The sequence below is a fragment of the Ischnura elegans genome, chromosome 10 (assembly GCF_921293095.1).
Source record: "Ischnura elegans chromosome 10, ioIscEleg1.1, whole genome shotgun sequence".
Taxonomy (NCBI): Eukaryota; Metazoa; Arthropoda; class Insecta; order Odonata; family Coenagrionidae; genus Ischnura; species Ischnura elegans.
Genome location: NC_060255.1, coordinates 78,524,045 through 78,551,419, shown reverse-complemented (window position 1 = coordinate 78,551,419; position 27,375 = coordinate 78,524,045). Strand labels below are relative to the sequence as shown.

Below are 27,375 nucleotides of genomic sequence, written 5' to 3'. Positions count from 1 at the left end.
TTTTTTCCTCTTTCCTTCATAGCGTTTCACAGCCAGTAGCTTAAAATTAAGATTTTACAGAAAAACAATCAAGTCTTAATTCCCCCTAATTCATAGTAATAAAACATACATATCAGTTACCTTTAGGTTTGAGATCACCGTTTATGCGATAACTTATTGTGTTAAATAATTCCAAAAAAACCTGTACATTTTTCTTAAAATTAGAATTAGATTCTTATGCATCCCTATTGCAATAAATAATCTTTTCTTCCTATGCCAATCTATGAGGGAAATTCAATTTTGGTGTCTTTTATCTCTTCTTCGTTTATTTTGGCTAAGTTTTGTTTTATTGTTTTTCTTAGATATCCTTGTTTTGGCATATTTCAATTGTGCCGCTACCCACTTCTGAACGAGAAATTAAATGAACTGGCAAGAGAGGATTATTCATTTGAGTGCTTATCATTGTCCTTAATTTTGTGAGCTTTATAGGAGTGCATGCCAACGAGAGAAAATGAATAAAATCACAACGTTCGTATTAAGTTTTTAATCATTCTTGCAATCTCTTCACAGCTTCTCGGGTATCCGCGCGGTATCCGTTAATTTTATTATTTTTAATTCAGCCATAGCCGATATCCATATTACAGCAACTTCCCTTGAATTACTATCAGCCGAGTTATTTCCTATTCGCAATGGATGGATTTTTTAGATGGATTTTCTTAAATATTACCCACTCGCCTTTTTGTTCGTTTCACGTTTCACCTTTTTCTTGAATTTTTCAAATCGATGTTTCCCAGACTTCTTATCATTATTTAATAGCAAATCATCATCAGCTTCCATTTTTCCACGGGAGAGATTATTTTGCATATCATCGTATAGGTATCTCTAGCGCTCTTGCATCCACATTTCCCTGGCTTTCTTCGCTTTTCTACAAATCTTGTCCCTACATCTCATGGAGTAGTACTTCTGTCCTTCCGTTTTTCTTGGATTTCTTCTATCTCTAATGACGTCTAAGAGTTCACCCAAGATTCATGTTTTTCCCTAAAAATTTCATTTCTTCTCAGAACTTTAATTTTCGTCCTCTAGTAGTTCACTTTTATTATAGTCTTATCTTTATTCTATGCAATGCATGTTCATAACTATCTTTTCGTGGGATAGATATTTATCTTCATTCCATTTTGATCATTATCGAAATCTGCCTCTGGAGACCGTTTGTAGACCTTCATCTAGTTTTTAAATCTCAGCGTCTATAAAATTTGTAATTTTAAAAATCTTGTTTGGTAGTGAAATTTTATGCGTGTCTTCTTTGCATGTGATTCTTTAACAGTGCGTTGCCATCCACTTGCATCTGGTACTTAATGCATTAATAACATAAGTCACTTAGAGAATCAATGCGTCTATATAAGTGTACGGTCATTTATGTACAAATCACAATCACGTCTTTCAGCACAACACAGCCCTAACAGAAAGCGATTTGTTTTGGTAAGTAGTTTGTAGAGGGCCGCATCAGTGTACGAGCGTTTTGGTCGTACACTGATGCGACGTAGGTAGGTTCCGGTTCGCTAGTAAGCCACGTAGATGTACTTCAGTTAGTAAATGGTGCATATTACGGTGGTATAGTTGGCTTGAAATCCGGCCGTACTTTTTAAATATTTATTTACTCCTTTGTTTACAATATTTTTCCTTATTGTTGTAACAGCAAAATACTTCCATGGTAGATCTTTCTGATATTTTATGTATTACACAACATTTTATCACACGAATGGCGATTGTGCCTCTTACAAATACAATATGTATGAACGCTAAATCTCTCTAGCTTAAAATTATGCTGTATTTTCCTACATAAAATTTACCTTACAGGATTTGAGGCACTAGCTCCACATTTGATTGGGGATGAGACAAAAAATTTTAAAAGTGTTACACTAAAAGTTTGAATGACCATGTTGTGCCCTCGAAAGCATGAAGGCTTAAATTTAGCGGATGTTTCTCAGAGGGTGATAAACAGAATTACTGATCGAGGTAGGTATTAATGGAATAGTATCGTAAAAATAGTTTTTTAAACATAAGTATTGAGAGCACCTGTTTAGGATAATGTTCTAAGGGATGATATCCCATTGGAAATTAACTAATTGATTTAATGCCACCCTTTTATTCATCATCGGTGGCTGTACCCAGCGCGTGGAAAGGTCTCTGATGTAAAAGATTTGGAACCACCATTTCTACCTTTGATCAGGAATGAGCCAGATATATTTTCCCCGGACTGTAACGTGGCAAGGGAGGAAATAGCATATGGACGATGGGCATTACCCCAACTGGTAGGTTGTGCAAGGCGTTGAAAGTCTGTATTAGCCATCACATCAGATGTAGGTCAATCAGATGTGTTAGCGTGGCCTCTGCGATCAAGACAATTTTATTTCTTAATTAATGTCATTTTAAAAATAAAATAGGTGGTGAACCAACCACTCTTCAAGTGTTCCACTGCACTGTTCCATTTTTAAAGTTAGAGGATCTTGCATTTCATTGGTCGATGCGATTATTCAGTCAGAAAACTTTACATTATGAAAAATATATGCGTTATACCCATCGATGAAGCACTCAAGATTCGCTTTAAGATACACACATCCCAGCGAATATCTTTTATTCAAATATATGTTTATGCATAGTTATTTCACGCAATAATAATTTTAATAGTCTAAGAATAATTTTTCTGACGGTTTCAACAGCTCTACAAACAAATGAGATATTAAGAGATAGCATGTAGGTCGTACAAGAGTCAGCTGATCGCAATCATAGAATAAATCCGTCTAGAATACTCGGCGTTTCAATGCATTCACGAATTGTCTTTCACAGTCACTTTAAACTTTTCTCGTAGAAAGAACCAAAAAATTAAGCAAATAGATTACGTTATGTAATCAAAATAGCGAATAGAAATCCGATTCCATAGGCAATGCATTAGATGTTAATAATTTTCGGTTACAGCGCATATCTTTAACTACCTTTAAGAAATGAATATAATCCTATTTCTATTATTTTATTCCAATTTCTTCCAGAAGAAAAAAAAGCTATATTTTCATGAAATCTAAACATTTTTTCAAGTCATCAAGTTACATTGATTATAATGCTAACTCTGCTTTGTTTACATGAATTTATCCCTTCCACTCTACTACTATTTTCCATCCGCGAAATTCTAGGCTTTGATAAAGTTACATATTCTCATAGTGTTTATATAAATAATTGGCGGTCCACTGTTCAACTTAGAGCGTGTTGTATTTCATTGGTCGGTACAGTTGTTTACAAGTTGTAAGACCTATTTTTCATAAAGGGAAGCCATGATAAGGACGATCTTATGTATCTATCTGGCTATCGGATTACATCATCTGGACATTGAAACTCACGGCCAATGGAAAGTGCTGGTTATTGAACCGCTTCGGTAGAGGTGGGATTGGTAGCTATAAAGGGATTTTCACTTTTAAGATAAGGTATTATTTTACGTATTTTTATGTAAAATCAGCTTTCTAATCAAACAATTAGACGTTTTAATGTAAACTGTGTAATGATAAAGAAATTCGAATCTGGTGCGCACTGAAAACATAGGAAGTACGATATACTATTACTATTAAATGGACGTAATTCAAGTAAATACGCAAAAGTATGGTATGCATGAATTTATATTAACTCTCTGTGAATATGTATCTTTATCTGCAAGTAAACAATCCCAAGAACCTTGCATGCAATAGCTTTTGTGAATTCTGCGTGAAAATTATATTCTCTGTGATGTTTTGCATATCCCACGAAGTATTTTTTAAATTCATCTGCTACCGGGTTTTGTTATTGATGGCTGTCACCGTCACCCAAATTGGGATGCTAAACTTGTCGTAAGATATCGTTTTTCAGAATTTTCGTATAATTATCATCACAGCACTCTATATTTTTCTCTTTGAGTATCAAATTTAGAGAATTCATAAATTATGTCGTTAATTCCATTAGTTACAGAGACGTCCATTAGAGGAACGCCACACATGGTACCGTGTCACCGTTTCGGTACGGATCGTCCACATGAGGTGATTTTGGCGATTTTCGACCCCCCCCCCCCCTTGGTGAGATATCGTGAGATTTGGCTCGACCCCTCCATCTATTCTCACGTGAGATTGTTCAAAATGCGTACTTTCAGTGTAAATAAGTTAATATATGCTTCACTGCGTTGGATTTTTAATAGATTTTTAGTTATTTTATTTATCACTAGTAAAGACTAGTGTTTAAAATTACCTAGATCGTGATTTTACGCTGTTTCTTTCCAAAAAAAGTTACGTACCAAGACCCCCCTTGCACCACAAGTGAAATTGAATCAGATTCGGCTTGACCCTATACTCCCCTAAACACCTCACGTAATTAATGGATGGGTCCTTAATGAATGTCGTCGACAAAATCTCAAGTGCCTTCATATGCGGCCCAGATAATCCGACTCTGATGTTGTTGAGAGACAAAATAAAACTGCAACCTGAAGTTCAACCCATTGACGCAGATAGGGGGGTTTTCGGGGATAAACCCCTCCTCCCAGAGCTTAGAGAATTTTTTTATAAAAATATTTTAATATGACAAATTTTGTAATTAATATTAGGGGGAAGGATGACTCATCAACAAAACATCGAATTACACAGCCGTAAAAATCAGCATTTTGTATCATTTATCTTAAAACTTTTCTGGGGGAGGGCCCCCGCACCACCTGGCGGGTATTCCATACCCCCCAGACCCTTCAGTATTCGTTGCGCCTAAAACCCCCCCTTGATTAAATTCCTAGCTGCGCCTCTGGTTCAACCAACACCGTAAATTATGCGCATTGCATCATAGTTAACATAGTAAAATGCATAATGGGAAGTAAGTAATTATTATCTTCAAGTAATGGCTACCATATGAGACTTACGGTGCTGTCGAAACATGGATCCCGGCAGTGGCGTAACTATGGGTGGGGATGAGTGGGATAGATCCCCCCCCTCCCCCCAAAGCCTCAGAGAAACAAAAAAAATATTTTAAGATATTTCCTAGTTTTGACTTATACTAACTGCATCTGTTTTAAATTAAACTTTAAGTGATAAAATGATGTAAAATGTATTTCAGGCATGTCATTTTTCAAAAATTTTCCCGGTCCCCCCGTTGCCTGAGGCTTTGGGGGGTCGCCAACTCAGACCATCCCTCCCCCCCCAAAAAGCATATTCCTAGTTACGCCATTGGACCCCGGCGAGCGGTTATTTCCCGTAGAAGAGCTGTGACTCAACCCTCAACAAATGAAATTAACTTAGAATTACTTCCAATGCAATGAAATCTCTTGAAGATGATGAATCCATTAGATTCGTCGCTCATTTTATCTATCAACGTTAATCGCCACTACGACGCACCATTTTTGTTTTCTTGAAAGATCTGCATTTCGTGTGCTTTGTCGCACAAGTGCACAATCATGTTAAGTAGGTATGTATAATAAAAGAATGCATTTTGAGCATTTCAATTTTTACGATGTCGACAAGAGCATTGAAGATGTGATATTTATCCGCGAGATTTCGTCAAAATGCGGCATGCAAAAACGATACATGCTCACTTAGCATGCATCGCTCCATTCAACGTAAAAATACACTAGTAGTACACGCTTAAAGAAAGCTGAAAGCCGTAGGGGGGGTGAAGTATAAAATAAAAAAATTACGGGTTATCACGAAAATTCACCCCCTGATAAACTTCCTTGGGGTACACCGCAGGGTACTGTGTAGATGTATATTAGTTAAAAGCTCATAAGTTCTCTCACTCAAGTTTTTATACGTACAGAATGCAATCACCAGGGCAATGTGCGATTAGATGCAGCCAACTTATGCAAGGTAATAACCAGTGGTGTAGCCAAGAATTTCGTTCGTGGAGAGGGGGGTCCAAAACCAGGAGGGACCGGGGAAATGTTTTTGGAAAACAGGGCACTAATTGGAGAGTTTTAAACTAACTATAACACTTTTCACAATCGAAAAAACTAATTTTGAAAGAATATTGTGTAAATGCAAGAATTTCAATATTTTGTCTTCCATCATGATGAAGCAAAGTAATTGCGTTATTATATTTCGGGGAGGGGGGCCCGGATCTCCCTCGCTACTCCACTGGTAATAACATTCATAAGATAAACAGGAAATTATAAACTGATATGAGGAGAGGATATTCTGGGTTAGAGGTTCATAGTACCGTGAGCAATTCTCAGAGGCCAGAACTTCGTGAAGCTTAGCATCAGGGATGGCTAGTGAAATGAAACGAAAGTGCTTCGTTTCGACTCGTAGGGAAACTAAAATACGAGGCCTAGGTTTATTTTCGTTCCCGCACGTAATTAAAATCACATAGGAGTTTAGTTTTGACCCGCGAAGAAACTTTGCTCCTGGAAACGAAACTAAATTAATCGAAACTCCGCTGCTCGTTGTTAAGTTTCGATCTCAGAAGTTGAGTGGACAGAGTTAAGAGGGAATAGTATCGACCCATTACGTTTGACATACATGCGTAGGGGTTAAAACATTGAGCTGAAAAATCGAATGGCCAGTTTGCGTTCACCGTTCTCCTGTTAGTGGTAAAAAAATGAGTGCTCCATACATCTAATGGCGGTAGGCTGAACTTCATTCAACTATACTTCGTACTTGGTGTGTGGGTCGAATCGAAACTGTTCGAAAGTGAAGCAAGTGGCCCTTCCGGTTCGAAACATTGTCTACGTTTCTTTTCGTCCCAGAGTTATAGTTTGGTTTCGAATCGACGTAGTTTTGACTTCGATTTGTTTCGACCCTGAGTTTAGCTCCTATTCGTTTAAATCCATTTCGTTTCGTTTCTACATTTCGCTCCCGGAAACGAAACAATTGAAATTTTACTGGTTTTGACTTCCGTTTAGTTTCGATTGCCATCCCTGCATATTACCTCTCATTTTTAAGAGGTCCAATAAAACCAATGTACATTGTCTTTGTCTTATAATGTGTAATGTCTTTATTAATCCATCACTCATCGAATCCAAAAGCTTTCAATTCAAATCTGCGCATGTATTTCAGCATCTCCCGTAAATTAACTGAAGCCTCGGCAGGGAAATGACCAGTACAACAGGGGCGCAGCTAGGAATTAAGGCCAGGGGGGGTTTTAGGCGCAACTAATACTTACGGGTGTGGGGGTATTGCATACCCACCAGGGTAAGCAGGAGTTGCGGGGGCCCTCCTCCAGACAAAATTGAAGAATAATGGTTCAAAATGGCGAGTTTTACGGCTTTCTGAGGGATATTTGATAAATTCTAGCACTATTCTAGAGTAATACTGATCCAAATAAGTAAAATGGATTAAACTTAAAAATTTCACTGGGCTCTGGGGGGGGGGTTTATCCCCCAAAACCCGCGCCACTGCAGTACAAGACGGCCTAATCATACTCGAAAGTCACTCAAATAGCCCGCTAACTTAGCTACCCATTCCAAAGATCTGTTGCCATTTTCCGGCGGCCCACAACCATAATTTTAGCCAAGTTAATAAAATCGTTATTTTTTATCGCAGAAACACAATTCAAAGACGCATTTGATCTTACCATTGGCGAAGTACGCTTCAAAAATTCACTTTTTGTTGCATTTCGTAGTTGATAAATTTAAAATTTCAGTCAGAGGGGTCAGTTTTCGGGAGGGAGCCCTCGGAGCTCGGAGGGTCGAGGTGAGAGGCCAACGATGATGAGTTACTCGAGAAAGGGTCGCGGCCCTTCCCAGGGTGCACCACGCCCAACTCGAAACAACCTGAGGCATGACGGCACATAACGCCCCTTTATCACTAAATCTGCTCGTATTCTCAATTAATCACTGGGAACTCCATTTTTGACCTATATGAATATACGATCCGTATATAAGGACCATGGTTGACCCAATCACCTCGTATAAACAGAAGCCGCCATTTTTATTTCGAAAGGGGCCCGTCCGGTACCTCACCACTCATCCAACGGGTACGTAGGATTTTCACCGGCTTGCCGACTTTTTAACGTCCAAATGATCTTACTACCTGGTGTTTCTAATGTTAAGTTCCGATCTTTAAATAAAATAAATAGTGTAATAATTAATAAAATATCCCTCAGAAAGCCATAAAACTCACCATTTTGAACCATTTACCTTTAAAAATTTCTGGGGGAGGGCCCCCGCACCACCTGCTTATCCTGGCTGGTATACCACACACAAGTGGCGAAGGGAGGGGGAGTTTTGGGGTTAAAAACCCCCCCCAGAGCTCAGAGAAAATTTTAAGTTTAATCCATTTCACTTAATTGGATTGATAATATGTACTAATAGAATAGTTTAAGGATTAATTAAATATCCCTTAGAAAGCCGTAAAACTCATCATTTTGACTCGTTTATCTTGAAATTCCGCAATTTATTAATCTTGCACATACCACTTTTCCTGGTGGGTATTCCATACCCCCACACGCCCCGGTATTAGTTGCACCTAAACCCCCCCCCAGCCTTGACTCCTAGCCAGTGGCGGCTGGTGGTAATTTATCTAGGGTGTGCATTAGAGCAGATATAGGATGATTTAATTATATTATGTTAATCCTAATCCATGAGCGTCATATTTCGTCGTAATAGAATACATAGCAAGCAAAACATATCACTGGTACACTCTACCCTTAAAATTGCATGAACAGAAATAATATTAGCATGCATGAAAATAATTATTCTCAACACACCTTTACAAGTGACGGTAGTTGAAATTCATTCTCTTTTCCTTACACCCTATGAGGAAGTAGTGTACAAAACGGCTATACAGATGGCTCTGTAGACGGACTAGGATCCTGGGCGCAGGTAGTGTAGGTGGCGGCTACACCACTACACTACCTGCTGGTCAGTCACCAAAAATATGCGCGTGCGCATTCGCATGGTTGTGAGTCTGTTCCCATCGCCCCTTTGAACAGCACATACCCCCCCGCTTACCTCGTCCCGCCAGAGCACCTACAAGCGATCGCAAAGACCGAAAATGCTCCCGGCATGATGCCACGGGATCCCACACTTGTAGAGCGGTGAATTCGAAAAGGAGATAGCTGTAGCGTTCGGAGGCTCATGTTTCTTGCATACGCAGACAGTACTTTTATCCTTCGCGTTGCAAAGGAATAGTTTTCTTTTATAATTAATTCATCTTTGGGTGTGCACTTGCTAACATGCGTATACGCACGCGCCGCCACTGCTCCTAGCTCTGCGTCCCTGCCTCACGCTCCAGATGTAGTTGCGCCTAAACCCCCCCCCCCTAGCCTTAATTCCTAGCTGCGCCCCTGGCCAGTGGTGTGTAAGGTCAAGAGTACCTATTATAAAAGGCCCCTGCGGCTAAGGGCCGTATTTAAATACAATCTCCCAATTTAATATTATGCATTTGTTCCACTGCAGGGTCATAGCCAGGATTAGCCAGTGCAACTAATACATATAATTTGGGGTGGGGGGAACAACTTATATATGTAAATCCTGTTGTCGTGATCAGTTTGATTGAAATCTGAGACCCAGTTTTGTGACATTCCCCTTGTTAGATCAGGGCCAGAGGTTCTGTATAAAAATAAAAATTTTTAAGCAGACTCTCTAAGAAAATAATTCAATTCCAAGATGCCCAAGTCTGGCATATATTTTCCCAGGTTTGTCAAGACATCCAGGTTGGGCATAGCCTGACCTGCCCCCCTCAGACTATGGCCCTGGTCCTCCACTATCTTCATCATGGAATTCAGTTAACAACTATAGTAATTACTAATTTAAAAAATTTAGTTCCATATAATTTTAAAAATTTAGTTGCATCCTAGGTTCTTCTTCATTATAGATTGCGTCATTGTTTGAAAGGCTCTTTTAGCCTTGATTTATGCTGTAGTTACAGTTTTTTTCTTCAAATTATGTGTTCCATATTATTCTATTAGATTATCTATAATTATCTGTCTGTATCTCGTTTATTGTTTCATATGTCTTCATTCCTCATAATGCCTATGTCATCCAAAACTTAGATGTCATACAAAAATTATGTGCATAGACATTTATTTCCTTATGATACTGGCACAATAAAGTTCATGTTATAACTTTACATTCATACTTAGGGTACATAAGTTGTTATTGTTTTAGCTTAAGCGCCTAAATTCAGATAACCAGGAAAGATGTTTGATGGCAATTAATTCACTTGCAAGATTGATCCATGACCCTGAAAAGCTTTATGAAGCAGTAGAATTGAGGATAATAGACAGGTTTGGCTTAAGTATTTTACTACTTTTTGTTTACCTTCTCTAATTAGCTGAGTAAATTTCTACCATTAGTTATGCTGCTAACAATGATTTTTTAATTAGGATTTATGATCTTCTCAAAACCAAGAAAGTAATAATTAAAGAAGCTGCATTAATTGTTCTTGGTATTGCCTGCAATCACTACGTAGGAAGTGATGCTACCATTGCTGCAGAGGCCAAAAGCAGATGGGATTCGGAGAATCTGTTTGAATCTTTCAAAGATGAGCCAACATGTGATGACGAAATAAACTCACCGATAACTTATGTAAATCCTGTTGACGTGGGGCGACTGGCCATCATATTGTCTGATGAATATCCTTCTGTGAGATATAAAGCAGCAAATGTCGTCAATAACATTTCAAAATCTTGGCATGGTAAGTCCTACAAAATCAATGTGTATACCTAATATTTCAAAAGTTGATTACATGACGTTTTTAAAAGCAAGAATGTGTATTAATGAGTGCGTGCATCATTCCTAATATGTGTTATTTTTTCTTGTAGCCCATGTTAATTAAAAATAATTTGGGGATTTTTTTGAATTTTTAAATGGCTTTTCTTTAGGCATATCTGCAGCAAATTGCAGCATAATTTACTTTTTAAGCTTTCCCTTTGGTGGTGCCTTTGCCCCAAGGTATTCAATTTTCAATAGAAGAGACAATATATCTGATATCTGGATGAATTATCCACCAAGATTCTCTTTAGCTTTGTGGCATCAAAGAGTTGATTAGTAAGAGAGAATAAGATGAGTCACTTGTTTATAGCTGATGCTCTGATGAATGGCATTGTAAATAGTATCAACAGTGAAATTTGAAGCAAAAGACATAGTGTGACAAAACTTTTATGTTAGAGATGTAAAAAAATTGAGATAAGAAGCATTTTAACAAACAATGTAAATCAGAAGAGAAGATTAATAGGACCTAAATATGACTTTAGACAATTAAGAATTTATTTTTGGCATCAAAATATAAAATTTGCAGCAACACCTACTTTTTTCTTAAAAAAAAATCACATTTGCCTTAATGATGTGAGCATAATTTATATTTGCTGTGAAATTGCCGCAGCACTCCCAGTCATGAATTTGGTGCATCCACCTCATCACACAATGCATATCACATTTCCATCCCTCGCTTGGGTGGATCAACTTCTCTTTTTAGGGAGTGTGGGGACAAGGATGTTCAGTATTTTCCATAGCTCATGTTGGAATGAAATACCTGTCCGTGTTGATGCATTTACAGAGACAATTGTCTTTTAGGCCCATTTCACATGGATGACAGTCTGCACTATGCACGTGGATAAGGTTCCATAGACATTAATGGAAGCTTACACATGAGTGTGGACTGTCCGCACGCAGAGGAGCCATCTGCGTGGCTCCTCTGCCCCGCGGATCATCTATGTGCATATAGGCTACAGAGACAGGTTTGTGCTTATACTTGAACGCGGACAGCAGATGTGGACCAAGAAGATTTGTCAGTAGAATTAGAGCGAGCTTGGAGATAACAGTGCGAGTGCATCTTTTCGCCATTGATAGTGAAATTGACACTGAGAAAATTATTGAAAAAATTGTATTCATCAGTGCGTAGTTCAGTAAATATGGTCACTAAAGCGGCTTTTAATATTCTCCATGCTACAATAGAGTGCACCCAAAACCTCCTTAGATGAACACTTTTCTTCCGTTTTTTTTTTCTATCCTGGTATACAGCAATTGCTTGAATTGTACTTGGCAGTATGATGTTCTTCTACCTTGGTAAACTACACACAGCTGACATTGTATCAGATGGAGACGGATTTCTCCACACCTATGTGAACAACGGTGACTGCTCTCTACACCCAATGCACGTAGCACAGAACGCGGACCATCCGCATCCATGTGAAACGGGCCTTAGACATTCTCCAGTTATCTTTAAAAAATTTTTACTGGTGAAATAAAACTTGCATTGGGGAGGCACCTTGACGATTGTCATCTATTCAATTTTTCCAGGGATTATTAGACTTTTTAATCTGCCCTGATCCCTCTGCCTCTATTGTATGTTGTTTTTCTTCTTTCCATCAACCTGTTTGCTTCTCCACATATTTGATTATCTATGAATACTTTATACCTCCTCCAGGAAATTTCTTTATTCCCAGTTTTCCAATTTTATCGGCTATACTTTTCAGAAACTTCTTTTGAAAAGTATGTCTTCTTTACCATCATAGCTTCCTTGCATCCTAACTCTTCTCTTTCTCTTGTTGTTTCCCACATTATCTCCCACCCTCCTTTTCATGATTATTAGAATGCCACTAGCTAATATCCAAATTTTTTATATTCTCATTTTAAACTCATTTCATACTTCAACTGTCTGTCTCATTGCCTTTTTACACCTCCTCAGTTTCGCAAATTTAGTGTCGCATTCATGAACCCCTTAATTCTGTTCCAAGCTTACATCCACACCAAGAAAGAGCCATTAGGATTATTCCCTTATCTTAAAAAAATCGTACTACCCATTTAGTAATTTTTGTGATATCTCCCTGTATATTCCATTTTCACTTTTTCCTACTACAGTTTCTAGGTGAGACTGATTTATTCTTGCTGATTTATGCCATTTAATCCTTACTGCTACTGATGTATGCCATCTCCAAAATTCTTTATTTTCACAACTTCAATTTTTAGAGCCACGGGTTAAAGGATATTCAAATTTATCACTTTAATGATTTGCTAGAAAAAAGGGATAATGATATCTGTGATGATTATCATTGAAACCATGAAATGTATCAATAGACTGGGTGCATTCTTGGCTACCACTGCCAGCTATAACTACTATTTATAGACAGCCACTAGAAGCCAAAACCAGGTGCTCACAGTGATCAGCGGCTCAGTGTGCCTTGTTAACTGTAATGTGTCAAACATTAGGTCAGAAATATCTATTATTGGTAACTTTACTGATATGTAATCCTTTTCTCATATAATACATTCAAAAAAAATTTACATATGGATCCATTGAGTACCTCTTTCAGGTTCAGAAAAATTTATCTAAGTCTCTTCTTTCAATGAAGTGGAAAATTTATTACTTCTAGGCCCTGTGGGTCTCCATGAAAATAATTTCATTCCTGTGCTGCTTGAAAGAGCAGAATTTGAAAATATAGATGAAATAAAGGTGAGATCATCTTTCTTCTATGTAATTTAAAGCATGGATTTTGAATTATGTACCTACAAACGAGAAAATTTTCACTTTCACCAGTCTCATGTTGTTTCTGATTTAATTGTTCCTCCTTCTTATTTAGATTCTTCTCTCTAGAAGCCCCTTCCCCTTTTGCCCCTAATATCCTCTTTTCCCCCTAGTATTCCCTTTCTTTCCCGGAATCCTATGTGCCCTTGTGGGTTCCTCTACCCTACTGGAATCCCCTGACCCATAGGCAAACCTGCTCTTCATAGGACCTTTCCAAAATAGTTCTCTTGTCTCTCCTGGACTCCCTTAACTTCTCTAAGCTCCTCAGTAAAAGTAGAACTCACAACTTCATCTGGGATACTTTGTGGATAGAGGCTCTCCTGTCCTCCTTAGGCTTCTGGGTTTAATTCAAATAGGGTGGTTTCCTATAATTTTTTTATTGCCTAAATTAAAAGATTATTACTCCTGGAGTATGTATTTTATGCTTTTAGATTTTTATATGACGATATCTATTTTTCGCGATAAAACGAAAAGTGAAAATTTCCAAGTGCGCGAAAACGCGACGGCTAAGTAGGAATGATGGGAAAAGTCCGTGTGAAGTATTTTCTGGTTCCCACTGCCGCCCTGTGAGGTGACCTTGAGGCGAGGCTTGAGCGCTGATATGACGCAGGCTGCTAGCAGGTAGCACTTGGCTTAAATAAGGATTATTAATACCTTATCAAACAAAGGAAACATTCCGAATTTAGGCAATTTTAATGGGTGATTATTAAGACATGTTTCCCTGAGCTCTTTGCCTCATGCATGAATTGGTAATCTCAGAGGATGTAAATCTCCTATCTACTCATATAGAAACTAGGTCCCTGTGACGTCACGTAGAGTGGAATCGCATGGGCGCCAATCTGGCCTTTTTCAATCAATGCATTTCGTTTTCTTTGATGAAGGAAACTACCCTATTCCATAATCTTCCACAGGCACCTCTTACAAACCTATATTCCCTTATACCTCCTAGCCTCTGCCTCCCCACCAATGTTCCTCTACCCAGTTAGTATCGAAGTCCCCTATGATGATTTGTCTAACTAGGTTCCCTATCTCGTCCTGGACTCCCTTGCCCATGTTAAGCCACCAGGATTACATAGGAGCCACTGTCCCACTACGCTTCCCTGTTCCCTATGATCTTTCTTCTTAATAGGCCTCATTGCCTCCCTGCTCCACTGGGTACCCTATCACCTCTTAGGCTCCCTTGCCCCACCTAGGATCTCTTGACCCTCCTAGGATTCCTCGACCCTCTTATTCAGCCTTCCTCCAATCAGACACACCTTCTCTGGGTATGGTATTTCGAGGAGGCGACCAAAAGCTAAGGTCATTTACTCAATAAGGGGAGAGTAGGGAAGGAAGGGTGGAGAGAAACCCTGGGTTGGCATTAGCCTGCTCTTATAAAAAGGTGCCAAAGGGTCAGCAGCTTAGTGTCACATCCAACAAATGGAGTGTTGTGCTCGAAATTTTTTCCATACAACAGACTCAAGCAGGATTTAGGTGACCTCTGAAAATTCTCTTCCACTTCTGGGATTTGAGCCTGCACCCAGTAGCGGATACAGAAAAAAATCGAAGGCGTGGGCACAAAAGATACCTTGAGTTACCTCTACTTTTATCCTAATAAAAAATAATCAAGTCACATGCAGAGTTTAAGAAAATTTTAATAAAATTTATTACACACACATACAAGACAATGCCATCTTATGATATAAAAAAAGTTATAATTATGGTTATGCAATGTTTGGCAATACGGGCAGCCCTGCAAAGAAAGCCTACTCTTTCTTGATTTTTCTAGGCTTTCTTGCAATTCCTAGGATCTCTTGCTTTTCCTAGGCTCCCATATTCATATTGGCTCCCTTTCCTCTCCTTGCATCCCTTGTCTCTCTTGGGATATCTTGCTCCTCATCATCCCCTTAAAAAATGGGCTTCCTTAATTATTTATGTAATACATATACTAATTGCATCATTATGTAATCCCATAGATTGAGGTACTTCAAGCACTTCATGGGTGTCTTCTTCATGATCAGTACAAAGCACTGTCTTTGGGAGGTTTAACTCTTCTTGACAATTTATTGAGAAGTGATAACACAAGTATAAGAGCAGCGTCTGCTGAATGTATTGCTGCTCTAGAATTACATCCACTTGGACGAACCATAGCCATTGAAATAAATCTCATAGAATCACTGATGCCTCTTTTGTATTCTGAGGTAAGAATGCATTTTCACCATAATTTAGCTCTATGTTTCAGCCATTAAGTTTAGGATTAGTTCTTGTTTAATTCTAAAAGTAGAATTTTAAGAATAAGTAGACCAAGAGGTCAGCAGCTGAATGTCCCGTTTGATGTAGGGAGGGGTGTTCTTGAAATGGTGTACACACAGAGTTCAAGGAGGGATTGGACCGTCTTTGATTTGTCTTTGCTGCCACTGGGACTTGAACTGGGGTCCAGGCGTGACTCCTAACACTAACCAACCCACTGACCTCTTTACCACTAGCATTATCCCTAATATTTATTTAAAAAGGAATGTTAAAGGCTGGTCACCAAATTGACCATATTGGCTGCTGAGATGAGGTAACATTCATATTGCTCATATAAGAACTATACTTAATACTTGGGAGAAGTGGCTGTGCTTATGGAGGTGATGGTAAAGCAGAGATGGCTGTTTAGGCAGGTTTCACCATGTTTCAACCTAAACAAATCTTTGAAGCGAGTCAAGAATGTATGTATAAATTTTCTTAAAGTTAGATTTTTTTACTGACGAGTTTCGTGAGAGTGTTGAATATATTCTTCCTACAAGCATACTATATCACAATTGTCTGTTAGCTGTTCAATCAATATAGAAAATTATTGAATTATTGGTATGTAAAGGTTACCATTATAGAAACTGTGTTGCATGGAGGAGATTTATATAGCTCATGCACTCCTTGAGGAGCAAGTTGACATTCTGGGGAGAGCATTTGGCTACTGTTGTATGTAGCATGTTCCCTCTGCCTATACCCTCACCCACGGTCTTAGAATATGAGAAGGTCTGGACACTCTCCGTTTAGGCATGGTCATTTAATGAAGCCGTTTCCCGTTGAGGCCGGTAGGGGCGCCACCTATCCTGAAGGGCAAGTTTCCTACGTATCTGTATACGATACTTCAGTAATTATGAACTAATTTATGGCAAAAATGAATATAAACACATCGACAGTGGCTACTAGTTAACAAGTTAATATGCACTTAACATCTTATAGCGAAAAATACCTAGAAATCGTTCTTATACGTGAGTATTAATAAAATGGAAGGCGTTGGATTTCAGCTTCTTCTGCTTCCATACCTTTGTAAAATCAGTTACAGCCATAACAAAAGATTGTCAGCAGTTAAAACCTTATGCAGTGAGGAAAGGTATTTTTAAGGAAATAATTATTTATAGCTATCTTGTGGTAAACGTTAATATAAGTTGTCATAGAAGCTACGTACGCACCATTGCCTCTGAGCCCATCGGCATGTTTCCACGGCCTTATAAGAATATAGATGTTATTCCTTGCTTTCAAACACTATTAACAAATATAATATCAGAAACGCAAACGGCTTCTTACCAAGGCCGAAGTGAAACACTTCTTATGAAGTGACGTATGTTAATGTTTTTAATCTCCTGAGTCTCGATCAAGTGATAATAATAATGGTAGGGCACAGCAAACCTAAAAAAATGATTCTATCCTAGGGACATTTTGCGGGTATAGAATAGGGTAGTTTCCTTCATCAAAGAAAACAAAAGGCAATAATTGCGATTCGTTACCCACCATTAGTGTTTTCATAATATACAAATTAATTTCGTTTTAGAAATGCCGGTTTAGACGAATGGCAATGGTCCATTTTTATCCTCATTTGAAAAGGGCCAGATTGGCGCCCATACGATGCCACTCCACGTGACGTCACAGGGACCTAGTTTGGGGTGCGTTCCGAATCACGCATCATGTGCATCGATGCGCATGAGGCCGTTCCGAATCACGCATTGATGCGCATCGATGCGGCCCCGGAGCGAGCATTTTTCGAGGTTCCGGAAGCATCAACTCGCATCGGCTCGCATCAGAAATTCTTGATGCAGTTGGTGCGAAGGCGAAAATGGGCGCAACCTTTAAAAATGTGACTGGTGTTTTGTGTTTGCATAGGGTGTTTACACGACTGTATTTTGCTTCTACTATCGTAGGAAAGAGTTTAAGGAGTTATAGATATTAGTTTTTGAAATAATTAGTCCATATAAAATTGAAAATGGGAAAATGTATATTCGTTGCGTTGAAGTGTGCGTGTATGTAACTTGTTTACAGCCGTTATTAATTTCATTGGTGGTAAAAATGCAAAATACGATCTATAATTTCACACATTGATATGCTGGTGTGATAGTTTTAACCGTAATGTTGCTTCTGTACACTAACTTGTGGAAATTTTCGACACTTTAACGTTATATTGTGAAAAGATAAGTTGAAAAGCTACATCAGGGAGTGTTCATAGCACAGAGACTGTGGTTTATAGTATAATAGATTCTTCAAAATAACAATATAAGACTTTGTTCGTCGAAATATTACAATTGCTTACGCTTTGCATAATCTCACTGGTCTATCATTTGAAGGCATATATGTTGCAAATTATTGCCATTTTGCCAAACGTTTATTAGCTATTTAATGTGCGAAACTATACATTCATTGCAAGTGAATTTCTTCGGTAGGTACTAAAATTATTTTCCCCTGCTACAGAGATTAGTTCACGTTATGGTACCACAAGTAAAGGGACATTCAGGGTAGTGATGCCGTGATAAATAACATCATCAATTAATTTATTTATGCAAGGATCATGGATGTGTGCTTGATTTACATGTACACTGCAGTGATGTGTGCTTGAAGAACCCCATCGAGTTGATTGAGTATTCAGTGTGTTTATATATTCAGTGCAATTATTTTGTTCATAGCGTGTGATTTGGTAAGCCCGGATAAATACGTATTGCAGCACTGCAGTTAGTTTATAAATTGGCTCCAAATACTCTTTAATCGACGCATTGATGACGCGGCCAACTTACTTTCAGTGTCCTCCTAAATGCTATCCAAGTAAAGGCACACTTCTATCAATGTTATCAAAAGTAATGGGTTTCCAAAATGGTTCTCAGTTGAACTTGGGTATTCGTCTTAAGAAGCTGCATCATATGATATCAAACATTGAAAAGTAAACAAAAACATTGAAAATCGGAAATCGCCATAACTATAGTTATTACCGGTTTTCAATGTTTACGTTCAACTTTAAGTCATAATTACACCATATAAAATTTTGTAAGATCAGAAGGAAATGCTAAATTCTATTTGATGAATGCCACTCTAAGTAAATGGACAATTCCCAACTATTCAATCCACAAAATGTACTTAATTTTCTTGTGATTAAGGCTTTTTTTATGGGCTCGGAACAGTAGAATATGTACCTATGTTGAAAAATGAGACATTGACCTACACTCCAAGAACTATTTTAACATGTTGTAGCTATTTATTTCTTAACTTTGCAACTAGGTTACAAGCACAACAACCTCCCTTCAACTAGTTGCTTCCATCAGCTACAAAATTCTATTCATTAATGCAGTTCAAATGCTTACCATTGTTAAGCCCATTTGGAAGCACATTTGCTACCGTATTTTGTTGACATGACAGCAATTATTTTTTTCTATGGCAACAGAGTTTTTAACAAAATGATGTCCAACCTCTGTTCTTTGACCTTCCATGCACCACACCAGTACCAAGTTTTTAATGCAGTTCTTTCCAATGATTTCTTTTACAATTCTGGAGAGTACAATACCATTTTTTGCTCCAGTTGCCTAACTTACATACTCGCCTTCTATTGTATACATAGCCACTGCACAGCACTGCTTTTTGTTTTCCCAAGCCACTGCTCCATTAACTAACTTGTCATGTATCCAGTACAGGACACTCAATCTATTTTGTCAATGGCAAAGTCAGCATTTTTGTATCCTTTCAGAAATGTTCGTGACTAAGAATAAGACATAAGATAATTTATAGTTCCCATCAAATATCTTAATATACTCTTTGCATATGCCCAGTATTGCATTGTAAAATCATCAATAAACCTTCTTAACTTTGACACTGCAAAGACACGATCTGGCCTTGTAAAAATCATTGCATACATAAGACAACCAATCAAAACTAGAAATGGAACATCAGGATAAGTTTTTGGGTCACTGCAGGAGCTACATTCAAACCTGCTTTTATGAGACAAAGGTTGATTGCAGGTCAAGTTAGTAGATGACAAGGAGATTATGTGATCTGGTAGTTTTCGAGCCACTCCATTTTTTAAAGAAAACGTCTCTTCTGCTTCTCCTCCCTCGCTTCCAAACACTGACTCATTTTCTTGATTACTCTCAAAACTACTGTCTGCATTAGTTGGAACTTTTTCATTACCCTCACAACTTGATTCAGGGATGGAGTCTTCATTACTTGATATTCTGATATTCCCCTCACTACCTTGTGAGTTCAGCACTGCCATTCTCTCCACTGTCAGGTTGAGGCTAGTAACTAATTATCCCTTATCCCCCTAAGAGCCTAGGTAGAATTAAAGAGTTACCAAGAGATATTTGGACTGGTTTGAGCTCCCCAAACATATTTACAAAGGATACTACATCACATGCTTCGATGAATCTTCCCGAAATATCAGGGTCAGTCAAAAAATACCATTTTTGACTCCTCACAATTGCTAATACTTTTTGCATTTGGCATCCAGCATCTTTCATTGCTCTTTAGCCACATAAGCATAGAAAATACATCCAAATACTTTTAGATGTCTTCGATTCAATTTTCGTTCAAACCATCTCTCCTCAGGTAATGCATTCCCTCCTGCTTTGGATGGTACTGTTTCGAGATATACAGCTTCTCAACAAGCTTCAACCCAATAATATTTTAGTAAATTGATGCCAGAGAGTTTGTACCTAGCTTTCTATTGGCTCAGCTAATCATTTCTGCTTGAAGATTATAAGATTTTGTAGTTAAATATTTTAGTGCACATGCCCTTAACCTCCCCTGTTATGCCTGTCCCATATATTCACCCCCATAATCTGTATGCAGGCATTTCATATTGTCCCCTGTCTCATTCTCCATGCTTGCCTTAAAAATTGTATAGCATTGTAGGACTAAATGAGACTTCTTAATTTTAATAAAGAAAACAAAAACCTTTCTTGTGCAGTCATCAGTGAAGGTGAGCATACATTGTCCTCGTCCTTTTTCTATTCCATGTTCCTATCCCTTTCTTTCCTTACCCCTGAATTTATATGTATATTTTACATAAATAATATAAATATATTTTCACCTATAATACCATCAGACCACACAATTCTGAGAGGATCAGACTTAATTTATTACATACAGCTTCCATTCTAGCGCTTATCTCGAATCATTTCTTTGCTAACTTGCCATCAACATATGCTATACAAGGCTGAAATTTATTATTAGGGGGACAATCCACACCACTGTCAACCACATTATAACCTGCATGTTACTCTGTCACAAGTCTGCTACTCTTGTGCCACAGACTTAGTAAACAGTCCTCTACTGCTTTGACAGTCAATCCTACATAACAAGTTGCATTACATTTACTTTCTGAATTATATTTTTTCAAATCTTGACAACATATGCCATTTTCTTCAAAACTAGTGGCTAAATCACTCCTATTACTTCCAAAGATCTGGCATCAAATAAGCTGTACCTAGATTCATTACACAAGACAGCTGTGTCTTTTTAACTAGCTTGCTTACAGACAGTACATTGGTTGATAAATTTGTAACATATTGATCTGGAATATAGCACTTCACAGTTTGGGAACATGGGCACTTAGGGAGGAGAATGGGAGAGGCTGGAGGTGTTCGAGATGTGGGTAAGGAGAAAGTGAAGTGGACTGAGAGAAGAAAGAAGGTCAAAGTGCGAGACATGGTGAGTGAGGAGAGACAGCTTCTGGATAGCCTTCAAAGGAGACAGGAGATATGGATTAGGCAAGTACTGAGCTGGGAGTGGATGTTGAATTCACTATTAGGGCATAGAATGTTGGGTAAACAAAGGAGAGAATAGGATTTTTAGATAGCATGAAAAGGGTGAAGTTGTGAATTCAGGAGGGAAGTCCATGGGGGCAAGAGGGACTTTTGGAATGCTCCATGCAAACCTACCTTAATACCAAGCGGTAGAATACTCAAATAAAAATGTCTTGGAGTTTATTTTTAAGCATTATATATGCAGTATGAAAAAGTATTTGTGAAAATTTTATCGAGGTTTTAAGTATTTCTTCCCGATTTTTATGAAAAAAAATTGTTTTCAAGTCGTATATCTTATCGGAAAGCCATAAATTGATGTCTAGCAGCTAAATCTACGTACTATTGATCGTAAAAATCTTATCTTCAAAACAATTTGACCCGTAAAACTCAATGATGGCTGAGATATACTATACACTACGCTTCCTTATTGACCGTTTTTCGAGTTAGCTGCACAAATTCCCGTCAATTCGCTCAGTCTATCACTATTTTACGTAAATATGAGTTGCAAGTTACGGCTTGGAACTTTCGAACGACCGTAATGAATATAATTCAGTTTTAATATACGCATCAATAAACGTTGTTCGTCATCATGAGTACTATGCATATTAAATTTCGGCATATCAATCATTGTGTTATCGCTTAACCCGAACTATCTTCCAGCACTGCTGCCTGCGGGTATTTTGAACGGGGGAATACTTCCCGCTCATATCGCATCAAGCCGTTCCGAATCACGCATCAGCATAAGCGCATCAATGCCTTGATGCAATTTCGGAACGGCTGCATCAAGGTCATGCGTTGATGCGCATGATGCGTGATTCGGAACGCACCCTTGTACATGAGAGGATAGGAGTTTTACATCGTCTGAGATTACCGATGTATGCATGAGTCACAGAGCTCAGGGAAACATGTCTTCATAATCACTTATTAAAACTGGCTAAGGTCGGAAAGTTTTCTTCATTTGATAAGGTATTAATAATCCTTATTTAAGCCAAGCGCTACCACCCAGCAGGGTACTCAGCTACCCGCTAGCAGCCTGCGACGTATCAGCGCTAAGCCTCGCCTCAAGGTCACCTCACCGGGCGGGAGGGGGAACCAGAAATACGACGTACGGAGAGATTTCCCGGCATTCATACTTACGCGTCGCGTTTTCGCGCGCTTGAAATTTTTCACTTTTCATTTAATCGCGAAAAATAGATATTGTCATTAAAAAATCTAAAAGCGTGAAATTCTTACTCCAGGAGTAATAATCTTTCGATTTAGGCAATAAAGAAATGATAGGAAACCACCCTATAGGCATATTTAATCGTTGAACAGGGTGAATAATTTCCGGAAGTACCATTATTACCATTAAAGGCTATTTTATAACGATGCTTGCCTACTCACCAAAGGAATAATTTGAGATTTAAGGAAGTAAAATACCATATGAAAGATAAGAACGAAAGAGATTTTGCAAATAATTTCCGAATAAACTTCCACGAAAACAGTGCAATGGATATAATCCGAGGGATTTGCGGATGTCTGATCACTTTCAGGTGCTGGCAAATCTGAAATATTATCCCTCGCCCAAAAATAAGATGAGTAGTACGACAGAAACCATAGGCTAATACTGCTAATACGCGGTAAATGTACTTTTCATGAGAGTTGCACGCACCATCGATAACAGCTGCATTAAAAGAAATCATCGAAAGAGGTATTAAGAATGAAAACGATTCACATTTTTCCAACTTATATAATGTACACACACATCAAATCTACATTTCCAGAATGATTACACAATGCTATTGAAACTGAGATTATTTATACAATCAATGCAAGGTAATGTCATGAAAAATAAGTTTTAAGTACTCACAATTTAACATTTCTATTAATTCTTTCTATTGCTAATTTCTATTTCTAATTACTAATCATTCTTAGAGATTCAATTTAGTAGGAGAGAATGATGAATAGTTGATGAAAGCCGTCGCACATCTTGCATTTTCTCAGTGTTACTTCATTCCTCCACTGTGAATGACATTGAACACTGGAACAGCAGAACCTGTAATTTAAAATATGTATAAATTTTGGAGCTTTAGCACACCAAAAAAAGGAATCGTACAGCTATTTTATCGCTTCTCAGGGTCCTCGGGGACTCTAAAAAGCGAAATCCCCGAAGTCTTGTGGCCATAACCAGTGGTGCAACGCGGTACCACACATGTCCACGGCATTTTCCTTTTTTCAGTAAATCCGCGATATATATCCACGAAATATTAATGTAGAACAATAAAGAAATAATGCAGAAGACTAACATTCGAAAATAAATGAAAAATAAATCTTAATTAATTACAAAAATGACTGTTTCCACTCACCTGTAGTATGCGCTCAACAATACGGAAATTAACTTACCCGCTAATTCTTGCCCTCCAGAATACGTGGCGCCGCCCCGGCAAACGTGCGGCAGGTTGAGGAAACGACTTCAATAAAAGACCATGGGTTCCCAATGGAGTGGGATAGGAAGTGTCATGGGGCTGCCCTCACCTACTCTAACTAACCCTTGGACTGAACCTCTGAATAAATGGTATCTTGCTTACATATATACTCTTTACTAACTGCATAAATACTCTGTACTCGTACTGGAGTTGACTTTTTTTTGAGCATTAGAATATGTGATTGTGCTTTAATTGATTCATTCTTAGAGCTCAACTAGAGCCCATGTTACTTTTTACCATTAATTATCACTGTATAGATATGGTGGTCAGTCCATTCCAGAGTAGTACATAATCACTGGAAATATTGATTTTGGATCCATCTAAGTCTTCTGCAGCAACAAGAATTGTCTTCTTTCATTCTTGGTGCTGCACCATGGCTATCTGTTGGGATGTAACAGTTTTGCCTTTATCTTAACCCTTAGAGTGTGGAAACGTTTTTATACATTTTGCATGCTGACTGCAGCATTTACCGAAATTTTTTATTGCTACCTGGATATCTTGCACTTGAGCACTTTCCCTCACCATAAGGATCGCTATGGGGCTTAACTCTACCAGACCAGACCTCGTGGCAGAGGGTGCCTCCTGCACTGGGGGTCTCTTCTGCACTGGCTGGCAGCTAAAATCGTGAACTCCTACAGCCCAAGGGTAAATCAACCTATTTCACCCATAAATCTCCCATACGATTGAAAGATATTCTATTTATTCTGCAATGTTTACTAATGAAGTAAAGCAGGTATTGGAAGTGAACAATCCTTTTTTCATTTTTAAACATAAATATGTATTTGAAAAATGCAGATATAGCCACTCCCATTAGTGATATTTTCATTAAATTCCAGGAAATTGCTGAACTTGAAAGTGCTGCCGGTTGTATTTGCTTCATAACAATTACAACACCTTCAAAACTGAAAGCAGCAGAGCCTGAATTGATTGATAGACTAGTGTTTCTTGCCAGCTATAAGCACAGTTTAAAACTTCAGCTGAATGCAGTGAAGGTAAAGAGTATTATTACTGCCGCACCTCAAATCCCAGCCAATTAACGTTATTGTGTTGTGACCTACACCAAGGGCAGATTTTCTGAGGGGAGGAGGGGGATTGGGTCATTACTTTCCTTTGCCTTTACTTCGGTGGTTTTCGATGAAATTTCTCTAGGTGATAATGCTTCTGAGGTCTAATATACATACTTAGATAAGTAGCTTTTTGATATTAATATTTAAGGTGTGTATTTTAAACATGGTTTGATAAGGCGGTGAAGTAAAACTTTTCATTGTCAAGCCACCTTGAAGATTACCATCTTTTCATTCTGTCCATAAATTAAATAATTATTTAAATTTCCTTAATTTCCATTCCGTTAGGGGAGGGAGAGCTCCACCCCCTTTAATCTGCCACTCCTATACAAACTGTGTATGGTCCATTTAATCATTTGGGATAATTATTTAAGTCCTTTCACTTTGGAACTGCCCATGGCATTGTTTTCCAAGAACCATGCATCTGTGACTACATGATGCACAATACATGGCGGCATGACCACATGTCAAGAAAAGTGGTTTTTAAGAATTGGTTAAACCACTGTGAAGGGATAAGGGGTACTCCGGTAATTAACTTCACTTCAATAAAGTAAATGAAAGTAAATTCGACCACGTTTATTGCGATGGTAAGCGATACACTTGCTCAATGTCTCTCACGTGCGATAGTCCTTCGCCGTTGCCGTTTCGTTAGCGTCTCTCTCTCTCGCGGTGCCTTCCTGGCGCCAGGTTCCGCGTACCCTGGCGGCGGCAGCAGGGACCTCAGGGTCCCAGGGCAATGACCTCGGCCAGGTGGTTAGTCTTGGTGACGGCCCTTGAAATTAAGAGCTCCGCCACACACTGCATGGCATTGGTAAATTCATTGTCAGATACTGTGGCACACCATTAGATTGTACACAACTTGTCCTGGAAGCAACTGCTGCATTATGTGGTTCCCTAAACATGCAGAAAGATCATACTTGCACATTATCCTGAATACTTGGAAACTACCGGTGTGGGGGTCCAAGAAAGGCAAGTGGTGCATGATTATTTTGTCATGCAGGAGTGGATGTTTGGTTTTTGGAAACCAGGGCATATGTCCTGAGCATTGACTGATCCAAATTGAAAGGGTTTAAGGATGATAATCAGGACCACTGAAGAGATGGTTATTGTATTATTTACTTGGATGTATTTCAGGCACTGACAAATATATCTGAAGCACCAAATGGCAGGTCAATCTTGTTGAGCAATTACTTTACACAGATAAAGTCTATACCAGGGGATCATGATGAATGCCTAAATAGATCTCTGCAGACATTGCTACAAGTCATTGCTTGGAAGCCTTGAGTGCACCAACTATTTTCAACTTAATATTTTATCACATGAAGGAGACAGCATTCAAAATAACAATAATTAAATTAGTTACTCAAAAATTCTGACAGTAAATTATTAAAAACTGTTTTCAATCAATTTTCTTATAAGGCAACATTGAAAATTAGGGATATTGAATAAAGTACAGAACATTTCTGAATGTATACATGTTATTTTAAGCTATTATAATTAAACTAGCTGACCCGGCGAACTTCGTACCGCCTAACAATCAATGAACTTACAGTTTACTCACACCATTTATAAATCAAGAGCGGCTGTATCGTTTTTAATCATGTTTAATTTATTATAATAAAATAAGGATACAAATTCAATAAACCTACGTAAATGAGTACCAAAATTGCTTGTCAGAAAGACATTTTCTTTATTGAATCTACATAGGGTGAATCGGAGCACGTTTACGCGGATTTTTTTCAACAAATTTTCTTACGTTTTAGCTTAAGAAATTTTGGGCATTGTGGTTTAATAAAGCAGTTCATGAAATAAAAATTATACGCATTCAGTTGTTGGCTATTTGCGTTATTAGAAGTAAAAAATGTTTTTAGGTCCAAGTCTGTTGCATACACTTGGCCCATTCAGGGGGCAGGTTGACACGACCCCAGACCGACGCTTGACTGATGCTCAAAATCGTGCAAGAAAAGCCCCTATGAAGCAGCATTCGCATTAAATGACTTAAGGCGCGCCAGTTTTAGTATCTCTGTTTGGAAAAAATGCACTGCGTAAACGTACTGCATGCGTAAACGCACCACGGTGAGCCCTACACATTCGGGTTTAATGTCTTGCGTCAAGCACCTTCTGAGAAACAACAGTTTTTGTTTTGTTATCAGGCGCAAGATGAAGCGGATGAAGCTAAATAAATATAGCAAAGCAAAGCAGTGACGCAGCGAGGGGAGGTTTTGGGGGATAAACCCCCCCCCCCCCATGGGTATTAACCCCCCCCCAGACCCGTGGTATTAGCTGCGCCCAAAACCCCCTATCCTAGCTACGTACTTGAAGCGAAGGAAGAAATACAGAGGATGGTTTATCGACTCGTGAACATAGCACGCTAAATTGACCATGA

At 38.4% G+C, this 27,375-nt stretch overlaps 1 protein-coding gene across 3 annotated transcripts; it reads left to right on the top strand.

Moving 5' to 3' along the window:
* The first annotated feature begins 1,767 nt into the window (after nt 1–1,767).
* On the top strand, nt 1,768–26,457 carry LOC124166719 (radial spoke head 14 homolog). 3 transcript variants are annotated; one of them, XM_046544375.1, is made up of 8 exons: nt 1,770–1,995; nt 2,152–2,291; nt 10,079–10,197; nt 10,297–10,607; nt 13,285–13,364; nt 15,392–15,616; nt 24,762–24,917; nt 26,124–26,457. In XM_046544375.1, the coding sequence occupies exons 1-8, from the start codon at nt 1,911–1,913 to the stop codon at nt 26,271–26,273; spliced, it is 1,266 nt and encodes a 421-aa protein (XP_046400331.1). In that variant the 5' UTR covers nt 1,770–1,910; the 3' UTR covers nt 26,274–26,457. The 3 variants fall into 3 exon arrangements, with proteins under 3 accessions (XP_046400334.1, XP_046400333.1, XP_046400331.1); XM_046544378.1 differs by lacking the exon at nt 10,079–10,197 and having other exon boundaries at nt 1,768–1,995; nt 10,383–10,607; XM_046544377.1 differs by lacking the exon at nt 15,392–15,616 and having other exon boundaries at nt 1,769–1,995.
* The last annotated feature ends 918 nt before the right edge of the window (nt 26,458–27,375 follow it).

Excerpts from the sequence above, each read along its gene's own strand:
- LOC124166719 (XM_046544375.1), top strand. The coding sequence starts at position 1,911 with ATGACCATGTTGTGCCCTCGAAAGCATGAAGGCTTAAATTTAGCGGAT. Across the intron at positions 2,292-10,078 it reads GATGGGCATTACCCCAACTG|CTTAAGCGCCTAAATTCAGA; the intron begins GTAGGTTGTGCA and ends TTATTGTTTTAG. Across the intron at positions 10,608-13,284 it reads CATTTCAAAATCTTGGCATG|GCCCTGTGGGTCTCCATGAA; the intron begins GTAAGTCCTACA and ends TATTACTTCTAG.